General features: G+C 41.5%; 1 protein-coding gene across 2 annotated transcripts in view; it reads right to left on the reverse strand.

Annotated features, from left to right (window-relative positions):
- Positions 1 to 21,860, reverse strand: part of KIAA0319 (KIAA0319 ortholog) — a 76,112-nt gene that overhangs the window by 19,231 nt on the left and 35,021 nt on the right. For both annotated transcript variants that reach the window (XM_070360987.1, XM_070360988.1), the window contains exons 3-12: positions 19,432 to 20,174; positions 16,909 to 17,086; positions 14,494 to 14,592; positions 12,319 to 12,416; positions 11,292 to 11,379; positions 10,041 to 10,133; positions 8,516 to 8,648; positions 5,089 to 5,317; positions 1,839 to 1,962; positions 1,060 to 1,192 (exon numbers count right to left, since the gene is read on the reverse strand). In XM_070360987.1, coding sequence (XP_070217088.1) covers positions 1,060 to 1,192; positions 1,839 to 1,962; positions 5,089 to 5,317; positions 8,516 to 8,648; positions 10,041 to 10,133; positions 11,292 to 11,379; positions 12,319 to 12,416; positions 14,494 to 14,592; positions 16,909 to 17,086; positions 19,432 to 20,174 — 1,918 coding nt within the window. The remainder of the gene's footprint in view (positions 1 to 1,059; positions 1,193 to 1,838; positions 1,963 to 5,088; positions 5,318 to 8,515; positions 8,649 to 10,040; positions 10,134 to 11,291; positions 11,380 to 12,318; positions 12,417 to 14,493; positions 14,593 to 16,908; positions 17,087 to 19,431; positions 20,175 to 21,860) is intronic.

The following is a 21,860-nucleotide window of genomic DNA, read 5'->3' on the forward strand; positions in this document are numbered from 1 at the left end:
TTATAGATGGTCTTTTTTTTTAATGGCAATAATATATACCATCTAGAGAATTCTAAGATAACTTTTTACTCATTTAGATTCTTGAGTTTTGTGTAAGAGGCACAAGCTAAATTCTATTTCAGACAAAGTCTGCTGGATTCCTGGGAAGAGGATTTTGGGGTTCTTTTTTTTTTTTTAATTGAGCTGTCAGTGAAATGATCTGTTTTTAGAAGATGGAGCCTTAGAAACCACTCCTACTTCTTTCGTTCTTTTTTACTTTGGCTGTACTGTGTGGCACGCAGGATCTTAGTTCCCTGAGCAGGGATCAAACCTGCGTCCCCTGCAGTGGAAGTGCACAGTCTCAACCCGTGGATGGCCAGGGAATTCCCTCTGCTATTTCTTCTTTAAATAAAATCTGCTGAAATCCTCAGCTGTCTTTCAGGAGAATATGGAAGAGGAGGGATCAAGCCAGGTAACTGATTTAAGAGAGGAATTACAGCAGAGTTGTGAAGACTATATAGTCAGGAAGACCCAGGTTGACTCCCGGAGCTTGCTCAGCCCTGTGATCTCACTTATCTCTGCAAGCCTCAGTTGCTTTACCTTTAAAATGGGAATAATAGTATTTACCTCTTAAGAACTGATCTAGCATTCCACAAGATTAAGCATGTAAAGTACAAAAAAAAAGTCTCAGGATACAGGAATCCCCTTGAACTCTGCACTTCTGCGTCTATAGTCACTGCAGGTGGTTTGAGAGTATGTAGACTTGGGGGGGCTCTCATGAGGACACCCTCCAGATTCTCCTGCACCTCCTCTGTCAGGAAGCCCACCTCACCCCAAGACTGCCCTGTCCACCTGCCCTGCTGCCACCTCCCCTCCACTGTCAAGAAATGCCCATCCTGTCCATCCACGCCTGATGGAGAATTTAAACAATGGTGCCCCTCCACTTCTAGACACGAGCTTAAATCCTGACTCCTCAACAATCTCAAGTTGATTGCTTAATCTGGATCCTCCAGAGAACAGGAGTATTAGCACTGAGCCAGGGTGTGAACCCAGCTCTCAGTGACGAGATGGGCGGGCTACCTGACACGCTCCCAGCGGTAGAAGACAATGCCATGGTCATCGCTGCTCCTGCTCCCATCCAGGGTGGTGCTTTCCACTGGGAGGATCAGCTCCTTATCCGGGCCAGCCACAGCCACCGGAGGCCTGTTGTTTTCTAGAATTATAGAAATGGTGTGAAGAAGTAACATCTCTTTGCATGAAGTCTGCCATCCTCTGATTTCTTGATTTAAGCAAATTACTCATATTTGGATCAGGTGGCTACTAGAGTGTGCCCTGTCCTTTGGGAATCCTGGGGGGATACATGCAGTCTCTTAGCTGACCCAGGAATTAAATATTCCAAGTTTAGACTGGGATGACAGATAGCAAGAAATACTGTTCTGTAATGTGTACATCTCTGGTTTCTTGAAGAGACCTCAAAAGTCATGGAATGGAACTCTAGTCAATTGCCAAAGTCTGGCCACAAGCCTTCTGCGTATCAAGCCACACATACCTACCAGCCTCTTCAAGAATGCAATTGAGCTTCGCAGCAGAGTGGGACATGGCATCAGAGCCCACAGGGTCTCTGCAGAGGGCTCTCATTTGTCCCTTGTGCTGTAGTTTAGGGACACCGTCAGGACACAATTCAGAACCACGAAAGAAAACTGGCTTTATATTAAGATTTAGCTCCTGCAGCCCCAATTTCTTGACAGTTCGAAGGCTTAAGAGAATTTCCACCAAATTTGACTGGTCTGTAGCCCAGAAGCCCAGGTGTCATTTCTGTTTTAATCTCTGGGGCTAAATTCCTTTCCTATTTCACCTACCAGGCTGGACAGTCACGGTGACCACAGCCATGGACTGTTGCTTCGAAGAATCTGTCACCATCAGCTGAAACGTATAATCTCCTTCCTTCATTGCAGACAAATGAAGGTATGGTGTCTTTACTCCCTAAGTCATAGCAAATACAAAAATGAAAAGGAAAAAATAATATTAAAGAAGTACAAGTAATCAGCATGACAGAATGAAAAACTAGTGATTTTACTAAATGTGGAGAGCCTGCTTTTAAAAAATATATACATGTCCCAGGAAAATGGGACCTAAAGTCCACAGTATATCCTCAGACACAGTTTAAAGAATATAAATTAATATAGTCTTTTTGGAAGTCAATATGGCAGCATCCATTCAAATGTTAAAAGTACACACTCTTCAACCCAGCCTTTCTACTGAGTATCTACCCTAAAGAAAAGCTCATGTGTGTAATAATGGAGACTCCCCCATGGATGCTAAGACATTGCCTATAGAAAAAAAAGAAAAGGGAACATTCCAGATGATCATCAAAAGAGAAACGGCCAAGCCCACCATGATACACTATGGGAGGCTAGCTGCAAAGAAAGACGTTTAAAAGAATGAAGTAGATGTATACATTAAAAAGTGGAAAGATATCAAAGACATAATATGAATCAAAGAAAACTCTGCAACAATGGCTACAGTGTGGGAGATACTATTATATGTACTTTACACAGATACAAACACAAAGATTCTGGACACACACAGGTTAAACTCATCACAGTAATTATCTCATATAAAGGGACTTGGTTGAGGTCAAGGGGGGTTTCTGCTTTATCAGAATTTGAGTTTTTTTAACCACAGGAAATAAATCATGATCAAAAACAATTTTTTGTTATTTTCCCCCATATGTTATCATCTCTTGAATTTTTCTTTTTGTGCATGTATACTTTCTTTTTAACTTTTATTGATTATAGTTGATTTACAAAGTTTCAGGTGTCTAGCAAAGTGAATCCGTTACACATACACATATTCTTTTTCAGATTCTTCTCCATTATAGTGTATTACTATATTGATTAGAGTTCAACACCTGTGCTATTCAGCAGGTCCTTGATGTAAAATAACTTTTTAAAGTGCTAGGACAACAACACTTTTCAATAAGGTTTTTTTTTTCAGTTGAGTATACAGTAGTTTACTCTTGGACTATATCCTGCCAGGCTTCTCTGTCCATGGAATTCTCCCAGCAAGAATACTGGAGTGGGTTGCCTTGCCCTCTCCAGGGGATCTTCCTGACCCAGGGATTGAACCTGGGTCTCCTACACTGCAGGCAGATTCTTTACCATCTGAGCCACCAGAGAAGCCCAATATAGTAGGTCCTTGATGTAAAATAAATTTTTAAAATGCTGGGACAACAGAACTTTTCAATAAGGCATTTTTTTTCAGTTGAGTATACAGTAGTTTAACCTTGTTGCCTCCTGGTTAATACCCCTTTGGTTATTTTTGCTCCTGTGTTGCTGGAAATTTTTCCAGTTGTTGCCTAAGCTTAAAGTTCATGACATCCTGGAAAGGATTTTTAAATTTAAGTCCTATCATAATGTATTTACTTTCACAGATCCTACGATTATCTATAGATAAATTTCTGTTCATGTTTTTCTTTTAGTTTTAAAGGAAAAAATTTTTTTAAATAATAGAAAATCAAGTGTGTTATCACAAGGGGAGTTGCTGAAATTAGAAATGCATTCTTTTAAGACCTTAAAAAAGGGCTTTCCCCTACTTTGACTCAATAGAGCAAAGTATTTTTTTTTCTGGAAAGCTCTTAGAGAAAGTATAATCTCCGGTACATGACTCAAAATTAACATGGTTACAGGAATGCTATGCTTACAGTTAAGAGGAAGCTTGCAGCAAATGCGAACTGAGCAGACAAATTTACTGAGAATTTTTAGTCTAAGTATAAAGAAGTTTGGTTTAAGAACTTATCTTTGTGACTGTCCCAGTTCATAAAAAGCACTACTCCTTTCAACACGGTAGTCAACCACGAGGCAGCAGCATCCTTACTGTGGCTAATCCGAGAGTGTTTCCAGCAAGTGGGCAGGTGCACAGAGCAACGAAGTTAGCTCTGCAGTCCGGCACAAGTGACCTCCTGTGGATCCAGGTCCCGGAGACATGGATGCACTGCCCCATTAGCTCTGGGCACATCATTCTCAGAAATTAAGGGAAAGAAATTTTGAAATATTTTTTTAACTGAAAAAATACAAAATAGTCCATGTTCTTGTTTGTATCCAAACTCCTCTGAATCCGAATTCTTAACCCAACAGCTGCAAACAACATTTGCCACAACTCTCAGGTAGAGATGGACACTATACCATGTGCTCTCTAAGGGTATCCAGAGGACTCACAGCTCTTTCAAGTTCCATGCATCCAATCAGTCATTTTTAATTCATTATAATCACAAAGCTCTTCCCAGAAAGATCAAAAAAGTAAAGTAGGTCAGTCTTCACGGACTGTCTGACTTCATCACAAACACTAACAAGAAATTTATCTTGGACTGGTGAGACGGTGTTTGAAGGAGAAGAGGAAGGGTGCAATGTAAGGTACTATCTTTTTTTCCATTAAACTCTTAAATAATAACATAACTTCAAAGGTACCAAGCTGGTTAGCAACAAAAACCAACAGCTCTGGCCATCACCAAAAGAAGAATAAGTAAGCAGCTCACACACATGCATACAAATAGAGCAACATTTTATTGCTGTTTAATCTGTCTGTTATTACAGACAGATACATTAGAGATTGGAACCAATCAAAAAGTAAATACAAAGAGATCTCAACAAGAGACTGCTGGACCTAGAAACGATAACATGCAATTTCTAAAACTAGAAGGAACAAAAACACAGGAATTTTCTGATAATGAGGTTTAAACTAGATTACTTCTAATGTTTATCCTAATATGTACTAAAATGATATTTCTGGACCTCAAGATCAAGTTTTCAACATTTAAGGGCTACATTTCAACTAGGACCTGCTTAGTTGCTATTCTGGGCTTACATAGAGTGAGTGAGGGAAAGTGACACAAATTTAGAAGATTTGTGAGTTTAGCTACTCTCCTGATGGTTATAACAGGCAACTTTATAAAACATGTTTTCCGAATTTAGCTTCCCCCTTGTACCAATATTTTAGACGGATGGATGGATGATGGACAAAAAGAAAGACAGAAAGAAAGACGGACAGAATGAGAGACAGACGAACAGACAGCTAGAGAAATAGAAGTCTGAAGGCAAGATGAGAACATACCTGCATAGCCACCTCTTGGTTCTCACTCCCAGGCACCAGGGACCACTCATAGAGGACAATCTGGTGATCATCACTGCTCTGGTTTCCATTCAAAGTGATGGAGTTCTGGGGCAAAGTTATAGTCTGATTTGGTCCCGCATTGGCAACTGGTGGGTAGTCCACAGCGCTGTTGACTATTAGGGCTGCCGTTGTGGAGTTAGTAGCTCCGTCTGAGTCTGTAACAGTCAACCTAGTGAAAGGACAGGAGGCTATTATACTGCATGAATCTGCCAAATCTTAAGGCAAGTGGTCAGCCGAGTCTGCCTATGTTTATTTCTCAGAACAACTCAGAGCAGAAACTTGAGGATGAAGCTGAGGAAAGAAGAGACCTGAGGATATATTTTTTGCTGTTTATTTACTTTATTTTTAGCTAGCAATATAGTCACACGATAGGGTTTTCTTTTATGTGGATTTCTCATGATTCTTCCAGACGCTGGATGAAGAAAACAACCCTGGCCAACAGTAGTAAACTCACTGGTGATGTGGCAACTGGATCAGTGAAATAAGGCCACTATATCTTTCTGGAATAAAGATGTTAATTCAGAGTAGTAGTGCATGTTTACCAGGTATAAACAGGACTATGAGAATGAAGCTCTGGAAAGAATACAGGACATATTTGTAGGTAAGGTACTTACAGGGGGCCCAGGTATTCTGGGCCTCTAGCCCACATATTCCATACAACCAAGATCCGAACTCCAGTTCTCACTCTGACAGGAAACCAAACACCTAAGATCCTTCCTCCACAACCAAGTTTAGTCAGAATACATTCTGAGTCCTTAAATAAATGACTCGAAAATGACCCAAGATTCTACTCTAAGAAGTCATTAGTAGAAGAAAAAGAACAAAGTAAATCAAAAGTAAATAGAAGTAAGTAAATAGTAAAGACAAGAACAGAAAAGAACAAATTAGAAAACAAGCAAATAGATTAAAGCAGTTCTAGTTAGGTTCTGCTGCTGCTGCTAAGTCACTTCAGTCGTGTCCAACTCTGTGCGACCCCACAGATGGCAGCCCACCAGGCTCCCCCGTCCCTGGGATTCTCCAGGCAAGAACACTGGAGTGGGTTGCCATTTCCTTCTCCAATGCATGAAAGTGAAAAGTGAAAGTGAAGTCGCTCAGTCGTGTCTGACTCTTAGCAACTCCATGGACTGCAGCCTACCAGGCTCCTCTGTCCATGGGATTTTCCAGGCAAGAGTACTGGAGTGGGGTGCCATTGCCTTCTCCGTTAGTTAGGTTCTATGAAAAGATAAATAAAATTAACAAACCCCTTAATTAAACTAATCGAGAGAAAAAGAGAACATAAATCACCAATACTGGAAATGAAAAAGGGGTTATCATCACAGATCCTACAGACTTGAAAGGATAATATGAAGATATTATGAGCAACTTAATTTCAAAAAATATGATGATTTAGTAGGAATGCACAAACTTGTTGAAAAATACAATTTACTAAAAACTGACACAAGAAAAAACAGATACACATCATTATTAAACAACTGTATTCCAATATAAAACTTAAAAAAAGAAAAAGTAAAAAACAGAAAATCTAAATAGCATTACATCTATTAAAGAAATCAAATTTATTATCAAAACTTTCCCAAAAAGAAAATTCCAGGTCCAGACGATCTTACTGATTAATTCTATCAAACATTCAAGAAAAAAATGCCACCAGTTATTCATAAATAATTCAGAAAATAAAGGAGATGAACTTATTTTATTTGGCCAGTATAATCCTCACACCAAACCTTAACAAAGACAAACATAGAGGGAGAGAAAGACAGAAACCAAATCTTTCATGAGGACAGACATAAAAATATTTATAAAAATATTATCAACTTGAAGCCAATTTTATATAAAAAGAATATCATGATAAAATAGGGCTTACTCCATGAATGTAAGGTTGACTTAACAATCAAAAATCTCACACAGTATATAAAACTAACTCAAAATAGATCACAGATTTAATATAAAATCCAGAAATACAAAAACTTAAAGAAAGAAACCAGGATCTTTGCAATTTGAGGAATAAACAACAGCTACCTAGACAGAACACAAAAAGCATGAAACATAAAAGAAAAAAACTGATAAATTAGACAATCAAACTTTAAAACTTTTGCCCTTTAAAAGGTACCATTAAGAGAACAAAACTTCATATACTGGGAGGAAATATCTATAACATATATAAAATAAAGAACTTGTTTCAGAATGTATAAAAATTTTACAACTAAATAAGACAAACAATGTAATTTTTAAAATAGGAAAAAGATCTGAATGGAGCTTCACAAAAGAAGTTACATGAATGGCCAATAAACACCTACAATATTCTTAATATCATTAGTTATCAGGAAAATGCAAATTAAAACCATGAGATATCACCATCCATCAAAGTAGATAAAATTAAAAAGAATGATTACATCAAGTGTTGGTAAGGACGTGGAGGTTGAAAATTTAATATACTATGAGTGGGAATGTAAAATAATAATATACCCACTTTGGGAAAGAGCTTGGAAATTTCTTAAAACGTTGAACAAACTCAACACAGGACCTAATTCTTCCATTGGGGGGTATTTACCCCCAGAGAAATGAAAATATATGTCCACAAAAGACTTGTATGCAAATGTCCATGGCAGCTTTATTTATAATAGCTCAAAGCTAAAAACCCCAGAGCCCATATAGATGAAAGGATAAGTAAACTGTGGTATATCCAGTACACACTGGAATAGTACTCAGCAATTAAATAGAATATGCTATTGATAGAGACAACAGCATGGATGAATATCAAAATCATTTGCTGAGTGAAAGAAACTAAGAAAAAAGGAGCACATACTGTACAATTCCACTTATATGAAATTCTAGAAAGTTTGGGATAATTTAAAGTGGCAGAAAGCAAGCCAGTGGTTGCCCAGAGACAGGGATGGAGGGAGGAAGGGATTGCCAAGGGGCATGAGAAAACTCTGGGGATGATGGAAATGTTTATTATCTTGACTCTGACAATGGTGCAACAGTTATATACATATGTCAAAACTCATCAAACTTTATATCTTAAATATGTGCAGTTTATTATACTTTAGCTATACCTTAAAAAGCTATAAAAAGATAAATAGATAAATCATATAACTCTGCCTCACACTGACTCAGAAGATAGAAACTTTCTTTCATGTTTCTTAACACAGCAAAAATAGGTGCCACCCCATACTGTTACTGACAACGAAATCCAAAGGCTTCCCATGCATAGACACTTGTAGTTTATATTACTGATCAGAGTATAAAGTGGTTGCCAACCAAAACCCCCGACAAAACCAAATCTGCCCTGTTTCCTGATGAAAATGAAAAGATGCATCAATTTAAGGAAAGAGTCAAATGATCAGTGCTGGAAACTGAGCCCACTTGCCTGAAAGTATAGTTTCCAGGAACAAGGTTAGACAGATGTAAGACGGCGGAATCAGCTGAGGTCTTCTCTTCTCGGAAGGGCCCATTAACTTCTTCCCAGTGATAACTCACGATTTTAGTATCATCTGTACTTTCTAGAAAGATTGAAAATAAATGAAAACTAGAATTAAATACAAGGATATTAAAACATCAATTTCATGATTAATATCGAGTGTTTAAATTTGTATTTATTTGAAATTATTTAATTGCAAAGATTTCAATGGCCATACATTATGTGTTAAAAGGAAGATTTCTTCTTCTCCCTCAATTATCATCATGATTTTTCTCCCGGATTTCCACCAGATTTGAGTCAGGGTGCTTCCACTCAGTTGTGAATTTAAATGGCACAGTGACATGCACTATTGATTTTTTTTTTTAAACTCACTTTAACTACAGCACATGATATCTTACTGATAATTTAAGTAAGTATCTGACTGACAGATTCATAAAGAATTGAGAGGTGCTTCTATATAATTACAAAACACCTTTTACCACCCTAATCATTAAGTGTAAATCCAGAGAAAGACTGTACCCTACATGAAAACCTCCCACCTCTACTTCAAAAGACAGTAAACAAAATGTACTGTGCAGAATAACAGTAATTTAGACCTAGAAGGGAGCCAGTTTCATCTCATTCATTTAAGGAAAGAAACTTCCATGTGACAGATTAATAATCCTGAACAGTTTCCTGTAACCAAGCTACACTAAATTAGAGGAATCAAGACATAATGCGTCCTCTCATAAATATTTTCATTTAAAATGTGCTTTATTTTCGTTGCTAAGGGGGCAATAGAGACATTTATATTGGAAGAGATGCAAAAGACTGTGTCAGTGTGATATGTATTTATTTCTGTATCTGTGCAGACTTGCAAAAAGGAGCAGCTCTAGTGACTGACAGGTACTCTTCTCTAGGAACCAAGGCAAGTATTCTCACTCACTGGATTTGGTATTAGCTTTGTGATTTGACAGACATAAATGCAAATACCAGTGACACTGATATGGCTGAACATATTTTGAATATGGTGTCAAACACAGGATATGTTTTCATCTACTCTCATTTGCCTGGACCCACGAAGTTACACTGGGTCCCTTTCTACATACACTAATTGAAGGAATGAATTCTGAATTAAATGAACAAAACTCTGCCTTCCCTCACTAAAGACATCTCTTCTACCATTTGTTAAAAGTGACTTTCCAAAGGCTCATCACATAGACTGCATCGAAAGGAGAGTCTTTCCTAATTGCTTTAATTCCGATGCAATAGCTAGGCCCTAAAGGACTTTTCTCATAGACAAATGAGACATAACTGAAGGGAAATTCAGCCAAGGCAGAGAAGTTGTGCTAAAGGAGCTGAAGGACTTGAATATACAGACAGATGCCCATCTATTGATGAGTTAGCCCGTAAGTCCTCTCAGCTTCAGCAGAGAGCTCCCATTACATCTCATGGTTTGTGGGGCAAAACCCTTGACACGAGGCAGGGTACCCACGGCTGCCATCGATGAGAGCCGACACCAATGGCAGGGAAAGCTCCTGTCTCTCGGGAGAAGCGATTGCTGTGGGAGGCAGGTTGACTCTTCCAGCTGCGAGACAGAAAAAAATGACGCGGATTGAGTCATGTTGTATTCTGTATACACCACCACCGAAATAAACCATCTAACTTTCAAACACACTGGTCATCAATATCCTGTCCAGACAGTGCTTATCCTACAGGCCTTGAGTGTGCAGAGTGCTTGTTAATGTTTTGGGATGTTTCCATACATTTCAGGAGCATGTCCGCAGGTTTAGATTTTTGTACAAAAACCCCAGGCTCAATGAACACGTGTAATAACAACCAAGGGGCTGGTGACAGAGTTTGAGCAGCAACTGCAGAAGAGAAGCCCTGGAGTATGGTTCCAGCTCCTATGATTAACTGGATCTCCAATCTTTGACCGAAGGCTCCCTCAACACCCCTGAGGTAGAGGCTGGAGCGGGGGTTGGCACCCAGTTGGTCCACTGCCCTTATGTCCAGTGGAGGGGATGGAGGAGGTTCAAGACCACACCACGCTCCACGCACAGAGCCAGAGCCGTGCCCACCCTGACAAAGGGCCACTGTTTCTAACTCACACAAGTGCACTGACCCATGGGCTAGTGGTAGCCTGAAAGGACCAGGGGGCTTGAAAGCCCATGGCATGCATTTTCCTTGATCCCTGAAGGTGCTCAGTTAAATGTATTTGAAAAGCTTTCACCTAAGGCCAAGCTGAGTCACAGGGAACCAAGGTAGAAGAGTGTCAGATGGAGGAGGCTAAGGCACAGACAATTTGCCACTGACCTGAGGCTTCCCTGGTGGCTCAGATGGTAAAGAATCTGCCTGCAATGCAGGAGACCCAGGTTCAATCCCTGGGTGGGGAAGATCCCCTGGAGATGGGAATAGAAACCCACTCCAGTATTCTTGCCTGGAGAATCCCATGGACAGAGGAGCCTGGCCGGCTACAGTCCATGGGGTCACAAAGAGTCAGACAAGACTTAGAAACTCACACTTAAGAAGAGAAAGCAATAACCTTGCAACCCTGCACAGCAGTGTCAAGTGAGTACTAAGAACTATACTAAGAAAGCAGAAAGGGAAAAAAAAAACCCATGTCATCTTTGCATGGTCTCTACAATGGTGTTCAATGCAAAACTAAATAATATATTACCGCGTAGTTCAGGCACCAAAAGGCAAGGGAGACCTATACCACAGGTTCTCTTCCAGCCAAGCTTACCTGGCTTCACGGTGACATTTACAAATCCCTCTCCAAAGGCATTTTCACCAGAAACTGCTACTTTGAAGGCATAACGTCCTACTGACAACTGCAAGATAAAGAAAAGTTACACCAGCAAACATGCAAACAACAGGATGCGTCCACTGCCTAGAAGATCCTTAAATATTCCAGAAGCTGTTCTCCTGAAGTCAGCACAGAGCAGGGGCTTGGGACCTAGGGACACACTGCCATGTCTGAAGCCTGTAGTCTAGAACACTGACGATCAGCTGGGAAGGACTTCAGCTTCATTACAGATGTCCACAGGCCTTACGGAGGCATTCGTGAAATGGACCAGCCAAGGGCGGCCATTCGCAAAGTTGCATGTATGGGAATCCTGCATTTTTACCAAGTAGATCTGGTGGGTCAGCTGTCCCAGGTCCAGATGCCAGTCTTTGAGAAACAGCGCTCAGTGACAAGGGGATGGTGATGCTAACTTGAGTTGCACCAGGAGCTGTGCGGTCTCAGAAATGAAGACAACATAATCGTCTATGGCCATCTAAAACGGGGACATGTTTCCTCCTGTGATGGCTTACATCTTGGAGCAATATTTGGTAGTCAAACCATTTGTGAACTGGAATGAATTTTTGGCAATCCTAGAAATGTGCCTAAGAATCAGAGATGACTCTGACACTGCAAAAGGGGCAAGGGTTGGAACACAGGCTTTAACCTCACTACAGAGACCCATGTCAGCCTTCTTCCCCAGACTGATATGCCAAGTAAGTCAAACGAAGAAAAAATTCCTGAAAGCCCCTTTATTCACATCTGCCTGTCTACCTACACACTTGAAATATAATTCATTAATGTGTGTGCTCAGTTGCTCAGTCACGTCCAACTCTCTGTGGCCCCAGGACTGTAGCCCACCAGGCTCCTCTGTCCACGGCTCTCTTTTTAATCTTAATCATAACAGAGACTCTGGGTTCAACAGCTAAGAAAGTGACACTGAATTTTTAGGTACGCTGTCGATTAAAACCAGTCACCAGTTACTTACTTGAGAGACATTAAGAGCCTGCGTGTGTCTCTGTTTTATTTCTCCTTGGTAGTCTTCAGGGTGGCTTATTAAACTCCATTCATAGCTGTAAGTTGTTTCTGAGAGCCAAAGAGAAGAATGAGTAGTTATAAATTCTTAGAGGTCACTATAATTTGGGCAGAGGAAAGAAATTGAGAGTCGTCAATCTATTAGCAGAAATTAATTTAGGTATGTTGAACCCAACTTTCAATTATCATCCAAGTAAGGAATAATAAGGTTTATGTATCTTTTGAATGTAAAATTTATTTTTTATTATAAGAACACATAACTTATAAAAATTGAGAAAATGTAGAGAGTTTTGGTTTTTTTTTTAAGGGCCCTAATTTCATTGTTTGCACTTGATGACTTTCCTTCCCGACTGCTACACCTGACTATACAATATAAATTTTAACATAATATAATCCACTGTGCTATAGATTTTTTTCTCCTTTTAATAAAAAGCAAAAACAAAACAAAACAAAAATAAATAAAAAGCAAGAAGATTTTAATTCATCTGTTGTAGGGGTTTATATAAGGACGTAAGAACAGATTAAACCTCTATATGTTAAGACGAACCTATCTTCTACTTTGTGATACTAGTCATTAAGGCATGAGATACTTCAGCTGAAAGGGATAAATTACAAACGCCAAGTATCATCATTTATGCCTAAATTTTGATCCATGTGTGACAGGGAGAAACGAATAAAGGAACTAACCTGAATGAGAAATATTCAAACACCAGAGGAATGAATATATTTTGAGAAAGAATGTATTTGACAGGTCACAAGTTCAAACGTTTGCTGAACAGCAGAGTGCTGGACCAGCAGAAGAAAGAGCATTTTAAACAACGTGTTTTTGAACAGCTGTTGTGCACATGTGACCTCCCTCACCTGACAGGAGAATCATTCCAGGTTCTGTGGGCTGTGCGTGCTAAGTCGCTTCAGTCCTGTCCGACTCTATGGGCTGTAGCCTGCCAGGCTCCTCTGTCCATGGGATTCTTCAGGCAAGAACACTGGAATGGGGTGCCATTCCCTTTCCAGGAGATCTTCCTAACTCAGGGATCGAACCTGTGTCTCTTATGGCTCCTGAACTGGTAGGCGGGTTCTTAACCATTAGCGCCACCTGGGAAGCCCTCTTATTACAAGTCAAAAGCAAGCATATGGAAACCTCTCCTGTTCTAAGATTATCACTCTGTTTTACATCATTGGAAATGTAGGACTTGGGACTTCACTGGTGATCTAGTAATTAAGAATCTGCCTCACAATGCTGGGGATGCGGGTTCGATCCCTGGTCAGCAAACTAAGGTCCCACGTGCCGCAGAGAAACTAAGCCCAAGTACTACAACGACTGAGCCTGCGCATTCTGGAGTCCATGAGTAATAGCTAAAGAGTTCATGCACCCCAACAAAGATCCTGTGTACTGACACTAAGCCCAGTGCAGCCAAATAAATAGATAAGTATTTTTTAAAAGACATAATTCTCGACTTAAAAAAAAAAGAAAATGTGTGACTTTTTATTCTGAGGAATATACTGGATTTAATTCCTATCCTCTTACTCCGTTTTAAACTATTTCAACAAACTTTAAAGCTTATGATCATCAAGGCCTCAAGAGTGACATACCCAGGTTGTGAAAAGGAATCCAAGTGTAAAAACCCAGTAAAGACTCCTTAAGGACACACCAGCAAATGGGCCCCCTACTGGTCCCAGTGCGTTAGTCGCTTAGTCATCTCCGACTCTGCAACCCCGTGGACTGTAGCCTGTCAGACTTCTCTGTCCATGGAATTCTCCAGGCAAGAATACTGGAGTAGGTAGCCATTCCCTTCTCCAGGGGATCTTCCAGACCCAGGGATGGAACCTGGGTCTCCTGCATAGTAGGCAGATTTTTTTTTTTATCTTCTGAGCCACCAGGGAAGCCCATTGTCCCAGAAAGAGAGAAAAGTGAAGTCTCTCAGTCATGTCTGACTCTTTGTAACCCTATGGACTGTAGCCTGCCAGGCTCCTCCATCAGTGGGATTTTCCAGGCAAGAATACTGGAGTGGGTTGCCATTTCCTTCTCCAGGGGATATTCCTGACCCAGGTATTGAACCCGGCTCTCTCCACACTACGGTCTGAGTCACCAGGAAAGCCCACTGGTCCCAGAGGAAAGTCAAACTCTCACCTGCAGGTGGCGCTGGCACAACAGAAGCCTTCAGTTCAACTTCATCTGCTGGGGAAGTTATGACTATGTTCTCGCCAGCAGACACCATGAGTTGTTTCACTGAAAGTTAATTAGAAAAAGTACATTTCATCATATACTCTAATGATGCTATAATAGATTTTTTTAGTATCCATGAAATAAAATAACATACTTCTGTAATAGTTCTTCATCTGACTTTATCAAAGATACTTTTCTCCCCCTCTGACTAGTAACTGAACTGTACCCCATATTAGGCTACAGGGTAGATTTCATCCATTTAAAACTGTCTATGTGAGTAGGCACTGTGGGGAAAATAATGCTTCAGGTTGACTTAGCCAAGGTGTCAGTGACAAGAGTTGTGTGAAACAGGTGGGATACTGCAGATCAGGGCTATTTTTTCCTCTTGCTACCAGCTTTGCTTGACTCTCTAGTAGGTGCTATTTTTAGTCATAAAAAGATGGAGTGTAATCATAAGTGTTTCTGAATCATTATTCATATACCACTCAGTTCTTCTGATAGTAACCTCATGTACTGCTGCAATGGCCTTGCTCTTGGAACATTTCCAGGAGAAAATAAATCCAGGCAACCTCAGTGGTAAAAAGGCTATTTTAACTCAAGCAGTAGGCACATCCACTCTCACTAAATCAGCATTCAGAACAATGGTTCCTTGCTCTATAGCCAAGATTACATTGATACATTCAATTGACTGGACTCAACAGGACATCAGCCTCACTTGTAAAACACAATTGAGATACGTCAAGATATCACATAGAGAAAAGAAAAGATTAAAAAAAACAGCTGAGTGCTTTCTAGAGGTCCCAGCTACTTGGAGGTGTTAGAGAGACACGTGGCTCATTTAAATCCACTTTTCTCCTCCTGGTTTGTATTCAGTCCCTTGAGTGCCTTCCTAGACCAGCTATAGTGGATTTGCTGCCCTCTCTGGCTCCTCTTCCCTGTCTTACTCTTTTTAAGAAAGATCAGCAATTGTGAACTAAGAAAGGACACTGGTTCCAATCCCTCACTTTAGAAATTGAGCCCTAGAAAGGCAATGTGAGTTGCAACAGATATTTAACTAATTTAAATGTGTTCATTTGAACAGTCGCTTACTTACCAGATTGAACACTGCCAAGGGCTTTAAAATGATCAATTCATTTCATCCTCTAAGCTCTCTAGACAATAGATGCTATTAGAACCCAAGGATGCTAATTCCCAGGCCAGCTTCCTTTTCATTATAGTACTATCCAGCATTTCCTCCAGCATTGTCCTTCTCTCTACTGAAGCTCAGGATCAAAGTAAATAACCAAAGAAGAGAGTGAAAGTGAAAATAGCTCAGTCGTGTCTGACTCTCTGCAACCCCTATACAGTCCACGGAATTCTCCAGGTCAGAATACTGGAGTGGGTAGCTGTTCCCTTCTCCAGGGGATCTTCCCAACCCAAGGATCGAACCCAGGTCTCCCACATTGCAGGCAGATTCTGTACCAGCTGAGCCACCAGGGAAGCCCAAGAATACTGCAGTGGGTAGCCTATCCCTTTTCCAGCGGACCTTCCTGACCCTGGAATTGAACCAGGGTCTCCTGCATTGCAGGCAGATTCTTTACCAACTGAGCTACCAGGGAAGCCCAAAAGAAGAGAGGGTAATCCTGAAAGGATATCACCCACAGAAAGGCTCAGGAAATATGACAAAAGTCTCTAGTAACTTCTTGAGTATTAAATCTAATGGGAGCTTTTCAGTCGTCCTATAACACACAGACTCCTCATCACTCGGCTTCCAACGTGGAACCCGCTCCTCTCTCCTTCCGTCAGTCCACATCTGCTCGCTCGCTCCTACCTTTCAACCATGACCACCCGGTCAGTTCCGTAGGCTCCTTCTGCTCCCCAACTCCTAATACAAAGACAACCCCAATGTTCCATCCCTCAGGCCTCTCCCCAGCTCACCTCCCCACTCTCCCTGGACAGCCTTCAACGATCACCTCTCCACTAGTGACATCTAGCTCTTTATCTTCAGCCTGACTACTCAGCTAATTTTCAGTTCCAGGCGTTTATATGCCTCAGCGTGCTCTCTGCTCCCTTAGCAGCCTCTCACAGTATATTGTATGAGATCCTGTATTGCCATACTGTTTGCCATATGTATCAAACCATATATTTATCTGTTAGACTGGTCCTCTAGATCACAGACTCATGGAGGGAAAAGACAATATCTATTCATTCTTTTAATTCCCAGTGCCTAGCACTATTTCTGGCAAACAACAGATGCTCAACAATGTGCCCAGAGGGAATGGGCAAACTTTGAAAGTTGCCACCACTATGAATATAGTATTTATAGTATACGAATATAGAATATAGTATGAATACAGCATGTCTTCAGCACATTTCTTCCAGGTGTATTTTTTAACTTACCTGTCCTGGGAGCAGTGGGAGCAGATCTGGGCTGCTCAGATGGGACGGTGCTGGTGGGAAGGGTTGGAATGCTGTGCTCTGTGCTCCACGGGGTGACTGCGAGAACCAGGCTCTTCTCCACAGTGGCGGGGCTGACCTCCAGGCTGGCTGGAGGAGGATCATGGGATGGCATTAGGACCTAGGCGATCAATTACAAGGATAAGTTGTTAGAGGGGAAACAAGGTTGAATAGAGCCAGGTCAGTAAACTCAGGCTAATAGGACAGGGGACCAAAAGGGGAAGTTGGAGAGCAAAACCCACAGAAAGAAAAGCTGTCACTCAAACATTAACTGGAGAAGGGGCACTGGTATTTACTGAAAAGGTACTCACTTTTGCAGTTCACTTAGCCACTAAAAGGTGAAATGTGTTAATACTCAGTGGTGGGGGAAAAGAACACGGTTAACCTGTGATACTTTATTTTTTAATGGAAAGTCTTAAAGTGTTTAAGACAATTACAAGGACAGAAAAATACGGAAACTTTGAAAAGAAACATACATCAAAGCAGGGGAAAAAAAAAACAAACACTTCTGATAATATCACTACTTAAAAGACTGTTTAGCAATTTTTAATGGTTGAGATTATAATACACAGTCAATTCAATCCAGCTTTCCTTACTTACTCTAACCCTAAGCACTGATATCTTAAATAACATTCTTCTTTTTTTAAAAAAGAAGTCTTAATTGGTTTATGTTCCTTTATCTTCTGATGTGCCTTCTTGTACCTTGAAATACACTAAATTTTCCCATGACTTGTCCTCCAGTCACTGTATTGCGAGTTGCATTTGGCTTCCCCTGATCAACTCGCTCACTGCGTCTCACCGAGTCCTGGCCTTTCCCAAGCAAGCACCCTCTGGACTCTCAACTGTTCTCCCCACAGGGCAGCCTCCGTGTCTACCTCACTGAGCTTCTGCTCTTAGCACTTGAACCTTCTCTCTGCCTCGGTACGTCTTCTCTCCCAAAGGTTCCCATTCTTTTCACCTGTGTTTTTCATGGAAAGTTCCATACAGTTTATATCCTCTCCTTGGTATCTCCCTCCCCCGATCCAACTGATTCATATCACTAGTGAGTTTCTAGCAACCTCAGAACCTGTTGGGTCTTGAAGAAACTGCAGGGGGTTGAGAATACATCATCCCCAAATAAGACACTCTGGCAAACTGATTATTTTGAACTAAAGGTACTTGGAAAATTGTCAGTGTAAAAAGAACACTCTGACCCTCCTCTGTCCCCCTGAAAGCAAGAGGCAAATCTCCATGGGAAAGGGAACTTTCCTTTCAAGGATTATCTACAACTTAAAGCAGCTCAAAAAAATTTAAATGTGACTATAGGGGGAAATTTGTATTTTAGTGGAAAATAAAGCATTGTACCAGGAGGATAGAAGGTAACCTTTTCACCAGAGACAAGAAATTTAGGGCTGAGAAGGCTGAATAAACAAACCTTGTGTTAAAACAACAGGCCCAAAATAGAGTCACTTACGCCAAGTCCCTAAAGCAAGACTTACAGTTTCAGCTCTCCCAGAAATGGAAGCTTAAACCAGTCAATCAGGAATTATCTTAAGGTAATCTGCTTGATAAACTCCCACTGCCCTTTAAAGGAAAGTAACCTTGCAATAATCAATCCACTTGCCTGCCTTGTATAATTTCCTTGTTTCCAACTCCCTTCTGCCTAAAAATGTCTTTCATTTTGTACAGCTCCTCGGAACTCCTTTCTATTTGCTATACTGGATGCTGCCTGATTTGAATGCAGATATATTTGTTCAAACTCTTAATAATGTTAATATGCTTCAGCTTAATTTTTTAACAGATACTTATCTTTAACAGATATTTTGTCACCAATTTACTACCCCAAGCCAAAACCTCTTTGGCTTGTCAATTCTTCACAGATTTATTGTTTCTCCTGTTAACCAGGAGGAAAAAAAAAAAAACTTAGAAGAAAAAATTTTTTCTGCTCCTACAAAACCTACCACAAGAGATTTGCAAAGCCTCTGTCTATACATGCTGCATTATATGGGCTGGCTTCAAAACTTCTAAAAAACCCTCATTCATCTTAGATACCAGCAGAGGCATCTAAATCATCACTAGGTAGCTGACTTGTGAAGGCAAAAGAACTATTTGCTCTTTTAAACAGTCTGGTCATGAGAGCCCAACAGAGGAACAAGATGTTAGGTCTGGAAGGTTCTGAGAGCCATCTTTCTTGCCAATACCTTAATAGGTGCCCTTAAGAGGAAACTTCTTGTGTCCTCCACCTAATGAGACTGTGTGGTTTAGTTGCCAAGTCGTGTCCGACTCTTGGTGACCCCATGGACTGTAGCCTGTCAAGCTCCTCTGTCCAGGGGATTTTCCAGGCAAGAGTACTGGAGTGGGTGGCCATTTCCTTCTCCAGGGGATCTTCCCTGATCCAGGGAGGCGCCTCCTGAATTGGCACCACTGAGCCTGGCTCCAAAGTGAACTCAGCCCCTCCCCAGCCACACACACACCAGCCACACCCACCTCTTTCCCAGAGCTGTTGCCGGCTTGCCCGTGGAGCTGAGAAGTCTCTCTCTCCAGTTCTTCTCCTGGAGGTGGGGCAGTGACCAAAGGAAGCAATAACATCTCCGGAGAGGGTTTCGGAGCCAGGGTCCATGCTGACTCATTTGGCTTATGGAGCTCTGGGTCCTCCAGCTGCTTCTCCGCTGGTGCTGCAGGGCTGTCTCCAGCAGAGGAGTTGAAACCTCCCTCACCACCGGGCAGCAAGCCCCAGTCCGTGTACTCTGCACTCCCCCGGGGCTCCTGCTTGCTGATCGGCTGGAAGAGGTTCTGCTCCAGCTCCCTGTAGTCATCTGAGTACTCAGACATGTCCAGGCCCCGATCTTTGCCCAGGAAGGGTAGGTCCTTTCTGATATCCTCAAGTGAGTCCCCCCAGATTCCCGATGGGGCGTCCCTGTTCAGCATCACCTCCCCGTAGTCCAGCAGCGGTGCGGGCCTCTGGGCGGGCCTGAGCACAAAGGTCAGGTAAGACCTGATGGAGCCCATCTTCTTGGGCTCGCAGCTCTCTTTGTGCGGGCAGCTCACCAGGTAGCAGCGGCCCTCAAACCACCAAGCCAGGTCACAGCTGGACAGGTCACAGCAGGCGGATGTGCAGTCCCCCAAGGGGGTGGTCTGAGGCACCGGCATGATTTTGCTAGTTTCCAAGTTAGGAGAGATGATGGCATTGGAATACGTCCTCCCCTCACTGCACTGCGTCCAGGCACAGCCTGCAAACACGCCAGCCACCAATAAGGAAGCGAGGCAGGTCACTTCTGGCAAGCAAATAAACCACCAGCACCTCCTACAGGAAGTCCCCTGCCCTATCATACAGCCCACCCATCAACACCCCCATCAGTACACCTGTCCTCACACCCTTCCACCCCAACCCATCCATCTACAGATTCTTCCATGTGTCCATCTAACCTTCCATCTTCTCTCTTTATATGGTGTTACTTCACTTAGTGAAGAGAAGCGTTCTTTTCTATGTATGTATTGCTTTTACACTGTAACATTTTGTTCCTCACCCAAAATCCAGTTATAAAGGTTTACTTTAGGAACAATGTCTTATTGTTGTTGCTGTTAACTGAATTTTTAAACATCTCAGCTTATTCTGATGACAGGGAATTATCAAAAGAGAGAAAAACTCATCTGAAATATAGGTCTAGAATAACTAGCTTTAAGCTGATTCTAAATAATGAACCACAAACGTTGCCAATTGGCAAATCAGTAGGCAGAAGACTGGTGCTTCCTAAGTGCGATCTGCAGACACGGTGGGGCAGGCCACAGACTCTGTGACCAGCCCAAGGCGTGGTAAGAGAATCTGGGGCTTTTAGAAAACTTGGTAGCAAACTGTCATTCCCTGGCACCCAAGGACAAAATTACTTTTCTCCTTTTTTATGTTGTAAAACAAAGCAGATATTGGAATCTAAAAAATGGTGCAAATGAACCTATCTACAAAACAGAGTCATAGATGGAGAAAACAAACACCGTTACTAAGCGGGGGAAGATAGGGAGGGATACACTGAGAAACTGGGGTTGACATATACACAACTAACATATACAAAATAGATAACGATTAAGAACCTACCGTATGGCACAGGGAACTCTACTCAACACTCTCTAACGACCTATGTGGCAATAAAATCTAAAGAAAGAGGGGATATATGTATAACTGGTTCACTCTGCTGTACAGCAGATGCTAACACAACATTGTGTATCAACTACACTCCAATAACAATTAATTTAAAAAAATGAAGAATGTTGCCCAGCATTCGGTTCTGTAAGGATGAAGTCATTGCCCACTGCAGTCACTGACAGACAGTGTGCCCAGAAAGGAATTCAGGGTGAAAAGCAGGATGAGGCACTCTGTGCTTTGGAAAAACAGGCCCTTAGATAGTTGGACACATGTCTCAGGAAGAATTTTAATGAGCCCAGACTCTTGCATCTTTCCGTACACGGAAAAGCACCAAAACCGTCAGCTGAGACACCTGTTCCTCGGGACTAGCAGCAGCGGTGTACCAAGAGGTGTGCCTGGCTGCATGCATTCTCTTGCCCCAGACAATATACACACGGGCTTCTTCTCTCAGTTTTTCAGAGCAGTTCCCTCAGAGCTACTGAGATGCCTTTGCCTGGGCTATAGTACTCAGGAAGGTCCCTGAATAAAACTGAAACCTACAACTCTTGCATGGAGTGTTTTTCTTTCAGTAGACAACTTGTTGTTGATATTTTACCAAAGAGTCTGTCTGTGGTAGATTGGAAATAAAAACAAACTGGTCCCTCATCACATACAGTTCCAGGAATGCGGTTCTGCTGAACTCCGAAGAGCAAAAGATCTTTCTAGTGAGTGCTCATCACTGATCATTCTCTTAATAACTGTTACATTTTTCATAATGACAGTTAGAGATGACTTCTAA

Source organism: Bos mutus, chromosome 23 (genome assembly GCF_027580195.1).
Source record: "Bos mutus isolate GX-2022 chromosome 23, NWIPB_WYAK_1.1, whole genome shotgun sequence".
NCBI classification, from domain to species: Eukaryota; Metazoa; Chordata; class Mammalia; order Artiodactyla; family Bovidae; genus Bos; species Bos mutus.